The 10,620-nt window shown below is 51.2% G+C and overlaps 1 protein-coding gene across 1 annotated transcript in view; it reads right to left on the reverse strand.

The window, feature by feature from the left end:
- Nucleotides 1-9,301, reverse strand: part of LOC100906164 (gamma-aminobutyric acid receptor subunit beta) — a 23,644-nt gene extending 14,343 nt beyond the window's left edge. The window contains exon 1 of the mRNA XM_029111674.1: nt 9,165-9,301. Within this exon, the coding sequence (XP_028967507.1) occupies nt 9,165-9,301 (137 nt within the window). The remainder of the gene's footprint in view (nt 1-9,164) is intronic.
- Between the last annotated feature and the right edge of the window lie 1,319 nt (nt 9,302-10,620).

Here is a 10,620-nt window from a genome sequence, read left to right on the forward strand (position 1 = left end):
AGTAGCAGCGCTCTCGGTGAACGGGTGAATTTTCGCGAGTGGATCTTCGATCTAGGTGGAGAATGATGAAAACTATGTAGCTCTTGACCCACTCGGGGATACCCGATGTAGGAAGAAGCGTTATATCCGTGTAACAGTTTTCCAGTCTTCCGTGTCTAGAATGTAGCACGTCCTAGATAGTTTCTCTCTCCTGGCTACGCGGGACTGTTATAGCTTCCTTGTCCGCTGTACTATAAAAGCATACGTCTATGTAATAAAGACACTATGGCTGGTTACTCAGGCTATCCTGGTTGCCGACTTCGCTTGACGTGTTCTCAACCGAAAATCCCGTGTATTTATTCAACATCGTGAATCCCTCCACACCGTATCTACCTCACAGCTGAATTTGACTGAGCATTCGACTAGTGGACCATCAAATTTCCAACAGAGCTCACGCTCAGAGCGAAAAGAATTTTTTTCTCTGGCGCCAGTAGGATCTTCTCTCTTTCCCTGTCGTTTGATCGCATAAAATCTTTCCACGGTCTGCCTCCCCTCATCTTTACTCAGCCATTTGCCTTTGTATACAGTCCCGTAAGTGCCGCTTGCGATCTCTGTCAAGTCTAAAAAGCCGACAACGGTCTGCTTTGGGCACTCATTCCTCTCGTATCGCTCTGCGAAAGTGGCTTCTGCCGATTCAAGGTCTCGGGAATAATTCTCTACGATGCTGGCCGTCCTCCTTCGTGTACGCATTACCATAGTTTTCTTATCCAATCAACATTCCGGATGTCGGTCTGAAAAATGTCCGATTTTTTAACTTTAATAAGCTCTAGGGGGCTCGTTGACCACTCTAATTGATGTAAAAAAGCCCGAGGAATGCAAGGGAACAAACTTTGAGGCGATCCGAGCAACGGTTAAGTTTCGGATCGAATAAACGATTTATATATAGTATTGTATTATTATTACATATTATGTTTCAAAATATATTTTATATACATTATTATATATATTTTTATATGTATATATATAATATAGAAATTACATATTTTTATTAATTATATAATATATACACCATTATATATTATATACAATATAATAAATGAAAATATACTCATGAGCAGCATCGAGCATCATCATTCATCATCCATCGTCAACAACAACGAAGTATGAAAAAATCCATCGTCAACAACAACGAAGTAGGGAAAAATCCATCGTCAACAACAACGAAGTAGGGAAAAATATAAAAAGTTATAAATAATAATATCATCTATAATAACAATAACAAAATATCTATACAATAAAATTAAAAATCCCCCCCATATATAAAACGCTAAGTCTGTGTGTCACTCTGTCTGTCTGTAGACAAAAATCCTCACCGATTCCGACCAAAACGTCTGTGAAGCACGGACCCCCCTCCCATTGCTTGAAAGCACATCACCAGCTCGAACCTCAGTTCGACACAGAAGTTATGCATCAATTCAAGAGGATCTACTTGATGATCTGGAAATTCCGCCCGATCTGCCGCCGCTGCCGTGACGCGGTCGCCCCTTGCGCTCGCGCTAATGCGACGGAGTTCCGTTCTGCCTGCGTTCGTTTTCTGCGCTATAGTAAATTTTCCATTTCTAGCATTCCGGGAATATTCCGAACAGTACATTTCCCATTTCTAGCATTCCGGGAATACTCCGAAGAGTACATTTTCCATTTCTAGCATTCCGGAAATATTCCAATTTTTACGGAGATATTCATAGGGGCTCATGGCCCATCCCGTCCGGAGTATCAGTTCGAACCCGATAATCCCTATGGAAATGACGGACAATTTTAGTTCTGCGCTCCGTCTCCTGTGCCGCCGCGGCGGCGCGGCCGTTTCCGTTGTGAGGCGCCAATGCGAGTCTACGCAGCAAGATAGGCTAGAGTTCAAGATTTGCTCGATCGATTGTTTGCTCATCTTGGGGGTTCAATTGACTGTTCGGAATAGCGTTCAAGACTTTTCCGGTTGTATAGTGATATCATCAGGATTATCTATGGCGGATTTTCATGACGAAGATTACGAGCCGACGAGTTTAAGAAACCGTCAGAAGGTGGTCAGTGCCAAAGTCCAACAACAAATAATTTTTCTCATGGAATTGATCGCATCGCGACAAACCGCCGCAATTCCTGATGGTGGATTTGCCGCTGCCTTCAACCTACGAATTCTCACCCGGGCCATGAGCTCGGGATTCCCGTTTGAGTCCACAATAAGGAGCGCGGCCGAAGGCCGCGTTCCCCAGGGCTGGTATAGATATATCTAGAGAGAATTCAGCAGAACATCGCCCGGCGTCGAAAACGAGCGCGGCAACACGAAGCCGAGTAGCACCTTGATTGTTGCGGGAGTGGTTTTCAAGACAACACCCGCTCTCAACGAGATAGGTTCCTCATTTCCGTCGTTGCATGCGGCCCGTCCAGGCTCCATCCCGGAAAAAGGATCAATCAACGATTCAAGAGGTTCGAGACTCGTGGTCCGTCGATACATCGGGCTCAAAACATCAGGCCGCTTTCTCGAATCAGCGCGTAGCTTCCGTTCGCGGGCTCGTTCCCGAGATCGGTCGAGGAACTCTTCGGTGACCGCCTGTGTATAGTTTCCGCAAGGGGCTTCAGCGGAGGGCTTGCGAAAGGAATTACCGTAAGAAGTTTCCATAGCGGCTTCCTGCAACGAGTTTCCGTAAGGGGGGATTTCTTCGCGGCATCTCCAGAGATCGCGAGCATACTCCGGCAGACTTCAGTGGGAATTTCGCGTCATGTTCAGACATAAAACATTTTCAAGGATTTGGCTGTTTGTGATCAAGGGTGTCCCCTCAGGACTGGGTGAGAGGCTCACAGACGCTGTCGTTCACACGCCGCAGTTATGAGCGCACATTTTGCCGGCACAGACTCACGCGATCGCTGGCTGCGTCTGATAACGAGCGCCTCCGCTCTCTCCTCTGAATGCCGATGTGACTCCGGACAATGTTTTGGAAAAACTCTATTACATGGAGTCTCACCATGACTTCCCCAACTCCATAGCCTAGGGTACCCATCGAGTTTGCGCGCCGACGGCGGTGGAGGCGCGGCGCGGAACACTCTTGCGACCGAATCTTGGAACGATCAACCGGGGATAGCGACAATGAGACTGAGTCTCGAAAGTTTCCCTCGCGCAGCGACCGGCGCATCGATCGGTTTGGCGAAGTTCCCGCGAAGTTCCGAACGAAGACGAATTGTGAATCGACGAGTTCGGCCTTCTTGTTAGCCTTTTTTTGACAGCTCGCAGCGTCTGTGTGCTGTTCGAACGACCGCCCTCCATCCACAATCAGAGTGATATGAGACGCAATCAGGAAGTAGCCGGAGGCATCCACCCCACTCGTTTAGCTTTAATTACGGCTGGCGGTGCGATGACTTCTTCATTCACTTCGGTGGCTGACTCCATCAGAGAGATCCTCGTGCTTCTGTGCGGAACGAGTGGCGAACGGGAAAAAGAGGAGTGCGACTACGATGATGAGCCGCCGAACGAAAAAGGGACAGATCCGCTCCTCCGCCACGAACCTAATGAGGTCATGGGTCGCTTGAGATCGTTAGAGTGAAAAAGAGTACGATTCTCAACAGATGAACTGCTTGCCAGACTGACTGACTGACTGACTGACTGACTGCTTGCTTCTCCTCAAAGGTTTCGCGTTCGCTCTCTGTGGTAGGGCGGCGGTGGCGGCGGCGGAACGTTTCCAGAGAGGAAAGTCACGTTCAGAGTCGGCGAAATTGGATACTTTCTTGCGCAATCGAAGGGAAACAGCATCGGGATGCCTAACAATGTCGTGCTATTGTAGTCGCCGTTATCGAATCCGCCGCGATCCCCTCTCGGATCATTCAATTGCCGCCGCCGCCGCCGCCGTCCAGCCGGAGCCGATGCGCATTCCAGGGAGATCTTGCCGCCGAGGATCTTGCCGTCGTTTCGACCATTGCGACTCGCTGAATCTCTTCCCTCCTCATTCCCTCCTTTCGTCCTCCGATGCGATCGGAGAGGTTTGTACTCAAGGCTCGATTCGATCCCGCTTCCCGATACAGAGGAGCGGCTCGGGAGAATGTGTGTGGGAATACCTAGAATCCCACGCCAGAAGACGGTGTAGAATCCTCGCGCGGGACCCTACGAGTCCGTGGCCACAAGGACCTCTAGCCAGGCTTTCTATCCGAGTCTGGCTCCATTCGAGCTGGAGGACCCAGAACGGAGTGAGAACGGCAGGCTCGAGCTATTGGATGACACTGAAGGATTCTTGACCTCCTCCTCCGAGATTTTTCCCGGCGCAGAATCCCTTGGAGGGTCATCCCATCCAACTAAGCAAGCGAGACCGACACAGTGAGCCGCGGAGGCCGTCTCGGCCACAACCGGGTGAGCGATCGTTCAACGAAGTGTACTCGCTCGGCAACAATCGCCGTCGAGAGGAATATACGGGGACCGGATGGAGGCGGACGAGGGAAGGATAATCGAGGAGACGGGGAATCTGGAGAGGGCTGATTGGCTGTCCAGCACGGCCTATTGGGAAACAATCGCTGATTGGCATGCAAGATGTTGAGGACAGAAATGCTTCTTCCTCCCAGAGGAATCCGACCAGAAAATGCCGAAAATGAAGGACGCGAACAAGCGGGGTGAGGAGAACAACACGAGAGATAGCGGTCGTCTGACTCCGATCGACAAGTCGGAGCGGCTTGCTGGGACGAGCTGCCCCGAATCGCATCGGAGCCCTCCCGAGCACACAACGATCCACAGGAGGGGACATTGTGGCTCTTGACAAGGACTCGTCAGGACAAGAAAATCCGGGATCTGTCAAATCTCGAGACTTCTCGGTTATAGAACAGCTCTCCGCGTCATTCAGAAGCCCAAGGAACAGTGTTCCGCCGGCCGATGATGAGGACTTTGGGGACGAGACAGCTCAAGCTCAATCATCGATTCGCTCACGTTTCTCATTAGCAGCAGCTAGACGACCAGAGAGGGAATGAAGCGAGCATGCGGATACTCTCCCGAGTCTTCTTGGAAAAGCGAGAATCCTCACACCTTGATGTGGAGCTTCAATCATCCTCCCGAGTGTGCTGCTCGAGATAGCGATGATTCTCTTGGCGGCGAAAGGATCGGAGCGACAGGAAAAAACATTATATCAATGCCTGTGAGCCTGTGTTCTTCCCAATTAACGACGGGGCTGATAACGATACCACATCCTACGCATTGACTATAAAAGTTTCATAGGAGGGACAGCAGGCCGGCGGGTGACTCTTCAAAGAGGAGCGAGCAGATATTGTCCGGAGATACGGTCGGATCCGAGCGCTGGAAAATATCGTCTCCTCCAGAATTGAGAGATGCGTCCGAAGCTCTCGGACCAAAACGATTCGGACCCATATTCGGACGCTGTGCCTCAACCCGGACTTTACAACTCGGTGCAAGACAGATATGAATGGTGTCCGCGGGCACACGAGATCTGAGGCGATGAACAAAAGGTGTAGCCGCTGCGGTAGGGCCATTCCGAGTGAATCAACGCGGACGTAGGAGCAGCGAGCGTAGAAATCTCAACGAGGAAGTGACACTCTTTCAGAGATCCGCAGGGACCGGGAACCGAGCTCTTTCTGTGGATGATGAACTCGACTCCAGCTCCTGAGGATTTCCGCTTTAAGACTGAGACAGGTCTCTTACAAAACAACGCTTCGAACGACGTTGCTTGAGTCTCGCCTGAAGCGGCAACGCATCGAATAAGCGAAACTCCGACGCAACCATGATCAGGACCCGGTCGCACGGCAGGTGTTTCTCGATTGTTAGTATCCGATTTCCAGGCGGAAGGATATCGATCGGCTCATACGCGAATCGAGGCTCGGAGCAAGTTCTGCTAGAGTTACTAGTCGCGACAGAAATCGAGAGGGCCTGGGCAGCGGGTAGGTGGTCTTCGCCTAAGAGCCAGCCGAGCGCAGAACGAAACAGTCAGTTGAGATTTCTCTCGACTAGGAGCAGAAGCAAACGATGAGCTCAACTTAAGTCGCTTATCCAGGCGGAAAGCCATCCCATAGCAACTCGCAAAGGATCTTGAGCCAGTCGGCCATCTCTTGAGAAAGCTCACCCATTCGTCAGGGCTTTGTTCCTTCCAGTTTCGCTGCTCTCTCACTCATTCATTCAGACATTTGGTTTGTCGGCCGTCGAGCGATTTCCCAACTCCAGTTCGAGAATTTTCTCAACCAACCGACTTCAGAATACGTCAGAGACGTCCCGTTCATCGTGAGTTTCCTCGGATCTCGGATAAATGAGGGGTTTTATAAAGTGAACCAGCCGTTCGAGCGCCTCGCGCAAGGCGCTCTTGGGCATGTTTCGTTCGTTCTTCACTTGTGAGATTCGTGGGGATCGAGTGCAGAGGGATGTATATTCGATTTGTTCACCCGTGAGATCGCTAGGGATCGAGTGGCATGTATATCAAACTATTCGTTATCGGTAATCACCAGATCTACGATCCGAATAGAAATTTCACGGACAGGAATATAAAGCAGAGCTCCTTCGAGGAGAACACATTCTTTGTTTCATTGTCCATTAGGATGGGTTTACTACTGAGAGGTAGAGTCGATCAACTCGGATGACGTGATCCGCGGCCACAAGTTTCTTTTTCCCATCTATCTATCTAGGTAAGTGTTCGGGAAGAACTTTCCTCCCTCCCGCTAACTACTCCGTAACGGAGATACGAAAAATCGAAAGAAGATCGATTTGTACACTGTGGCGTAATGTAGCATCCGATGAGCCTGTTCGGAAGCGGACTTAGGGGAGGAGAAGCGTCGAAGAGTCGCTAATGGACAGACGGACCCAGCGCTTTTAATACATAGGGGGATTCCCGATGACTTGCTTTCTCGATAACTCGCGAATCCGCGGATAGATCTGGAAATTTATCGTAAGGCTCGGAATGATATGAGAAGCTGCTTAGATAAATGCACCGTCGACGGCGTCGCGGAATAAATTCAATGCGAGAAGAAGGCGATCTCGACTTGAGTGAGCTTCTATCTCCCAACTTCTCGTGTTGTTTTGGCTCATCTTCATAATCATAATTCCTAATAATTGCGGTTCCAAGGACAAGGTTCTGCCTATTATCGGGAGTCTATTGTGATAATTTCGCGAATTTCCAGCCTTTCAACGATGTTCAACGGTATGTCGTGTCCCAAACAGGCGATAACCAGTCCCTAATTGGGGAGTGTTTTGTCAATCCTTTCTCTCCTCCCACGTCCAGCAAGCACAAATCACATCGGATTTCTTCTCTCGAGGAAAGTTTTAACGAACGGGCTTCAGATAGCGCCCACGCTCACCCGTCGAGTACCATTCCGAGCCTAAGACTAGGGTTTGAGCCCTCCGGCGCTCGACGGCAGCCGAAGTGGCCGACGCACAGAAAAAAGCTGCGGTCGTCGGATGCGAGACTCAAGGTTCCACGGCTCGCTACTGGAGATCTCTAGTCGGAGAATGACTTCACCCCTAGACAGCGAGGAATGATGGGCTGAGGGTGAATGAGAAAAGGATGAGGGAAAGACGGAAATACCGACTAGAGACTTAGTGAGACCGAACTCGCTCTCTCAAAACATCCGGAAGTAGGTCACTCGCCGTACCCTCTGCGCACTTGCTCGCTCGGTTTCTCAATTCATCCTCCGGTCGTTTGCGAGCGAGGGATCATTTCGTGCGAGAAAAGGAACCGTTTCTACTTTCTACTCCGTCGAGGTGACAACAACGCAGCAAACGCAAGACCTTCAGTCTTGCCACCGAATGCCCGCTCGTGCGTGCATATGTGTACCCAAATGGTGGAAGTTTTCTGTCTCTTGCACCGAGCCGTCGCCGCAGCTTCGTGGAACGAGCCAGTGACGGAAAAAACGGAAATAAATACATACGCGACAAAAAGTTTTTTCGAGATGCATCGAATATGCCATCAGGCGATAGTGCGTCGTTAACATCCACATCGACCTGAGGATTCTGTACGCCGGAAAGCATCATGACGTGCGAGCGAGCTCGTCTTGCTACCTCCCGTGGCCAAACTCCCTGGGGGCGAAATGATTTTTTCCGGCTTCTCCATTCCAGCGCCACTCTCGGCTCAGTTCACGTCGAGGGCGACATCATCTGTTTCAGTCGGTCGCTCTCAGGACGGAAATAGTTCATTGCTTTTCACCGCATTACGTCCCTGCAGAAGTGACCCATCGGGTGGAAGGAAGAGATCAGAGTAGACCTTGTGGGTTTCGCAGAGCTGGAGCCGCGGCGGGAAGATAAATCAAGAGCCTGGATGACTCGAACGTCGACAAGCTCTTCTGAGAATCGAACCTGCGAGCTTCCGACCTAAAGCAGACGGACTAACGGACCGAAGAGCTAAAGTAGCGATAGAAGTAGGTGATACTGTGGCTTGTGTCTTCGCGTTTGCCTGGGCCACCGTTGCCTCCGCTGTCATGGACGGGAAGTCAGGCGAGAAGAACGGCGACGGGGACATTTTTTAACGTTCAACTCTCAGCCGCAAAAAGGAAATAGCTGCTGTGTTCCGAACCAAAGGACAGGAAACGCGCGATCACTTACCCCCTACGCTCTCCCCACCATCCTTTTTCGCTTGTCCCATTCCGAAAGCGCTCACCCGCTTCCCCAGAACTCACTCAGTCAGTCAGACGAGCTCGGCCGCGCGCTGTCTCCCGAACTCACATTCACACATGGGCACGACCGGAACACACATACGAGCGAGATCTGACGTTGACGATGAGATCCGGAACTCCCAACGAAAGACATTGGATCATTCATCTGCTAATTGCCTCACGCTCTAGAAGCCTCCGCGCTCCGCTAAACGCTCGGCAGTCCTCTCCCCCGAATGAATGGAAAAATCGAGGAAAAGGAGAAATTCCATTTTCCGCAGCGACGCTGAACGAATTATCGTCGGAGTTGACAATCGATATCTCCCATTGTAGAGATCACGGGATTCCACAGTAAGCGGTGGTGGACAAGTCGGCCAGCCTGGAAGAGATTTTCCTCTCCCCCCGTCCCTTTTTTCGTATCCAGGCTTCGGACGGTATCTTCATGAGATGGGCCAGAAGCTCCGGGAAAATCGACCCCCCGCGGGGAATTACCGACGGTCGAGGATGAGCCAGCCGAAATACGATGGGAATATTCCTACGCGGGCATGGCTGCTCTAGATATTAGCATGCTCACTTACCCTGGCCTCAATTTGTAGAGTTTGCTGTCCTTCGGTTTATGGGCTTCAATTAGCTGTACTGCGGCGGACAGAAGCAGGAATCCGAGGAGAATACACGAGTTGAAGCAACAGCTCCACCGTGTACCTACTATCGGCATCGTGATCTCAACGATCACCGAGGCACAGGCAGTTGATGATAGATCGATGGATTTTCACCATGTATCGAGAGCTTCCGATCGGAATAACACCAGTGGGACTTCCACCAAAGACCGCCGCCGCTGCACGAATGGTCTTCAGTTCGAGCCAGCCTCAGCTCGTACGCAGGGTTTGGATCGAGAGGCGAATAAAACGACGTTGGGCTGATTCTTCTGGTGGGAGCATCGCGATTGCGCGAAGCAATGGCCTGCCTGTAAGATAAATGATTATTTAGTTGCACATGACAACATTTCCTCGCGAAACGAGTCTCTCAATTATGTACGTCCTGCGAGACGGGAAGAGTGAGCGGCATAATTTTCGGGGCTGCGCAGTGCCACGAGGGGACAGGACGAGCGAGGTAAGAGCCGACGAGACACGCTCGAGTATTTTTTCCACGGAGCGAGATCCCTGAGTCTCGGGAAGACGGGAATAGAATCACCGAGTACTTTCGAGACTCTTCCAGGAAAAAGCACATCTCGACCTCGCAGAAGTGAGGGCTCGCGGTGTGCACTGAGCGTTCGCTTACGGTTCGGCACCCACAGCGAATAGAGAGTGGAGATGCGGAGGATCCTGCTGATGAAGAACCAGGCCCCACAATTCACAGGAAAACTGCTCCAGGACATGGTCCTGTCCAATCGGACTGAGACTGAGGCGGTTCGCGCTCGCTCGGTCAAGAGAAAAAGCCCCGGGCGAGCGAATCAGAAATGCGGCCATTCAATATTCTATGGGTATTTTTCGGCCGGAAGCTCAGACTGAAAGGAGAAGAAGTCGCGCTAACCCGAGTAGCACCCGAACTGAGACGCCGCCGCGACCGGGATCCTTCTGCACCGCAGAATGTTTGCTGTTATGGTTAGCGCGCCCGCGAACCGTGTGTCGCGGGAGCTGCCGAGGATCAGCCGCCAGACATCCGACGTTAATTTTAGCCTACTGACAGTTGGCCAGAGAGCAGCCTTCCAAGCCAGGCTGAGCAACGATTCGACGCCGGCACGCTTCGGCGGCTCGTCCGTGACGCCATTAAATGCTTGGCGTCACTCGGGCTCGAATACTCTTCCAGTCGTAGGCCCCCGCCCGAGCCCCGGAAATAGAATTCGCGCTCCGCGCTCACTTTCTTGGCTCGGAGGTAAGCTAGGGGCCAGCGTGCCCGGAACCGCGAGACTTGAGATGTCGTAATGGAGACCTGCGGTAGTTTTCCTCCGGTCGTCGTGTATAGGCGGTGGTTGTTCCAATCTTCATTGAATAAATTCAAATGAATCAATAATTACTGATCGTCTCCGCCGAGATT

The sequence above is a fragment of the Galendromus occidentalis genome, unplaced genomic scaffold (assembly GCF_000255335.2).
Source record: "Galendromus occidentalis unplaced genomic scaffold, Mocc_1.1 scf7180000077459, whole genome shotgun sequence".
Taxonomy (NCBI): Eukaryota; Metazoa; Arthropoda; class Arachnida; order Mesostigmata; family Phytoseiidae; genus Galendromus; species Galendromus occidentalis.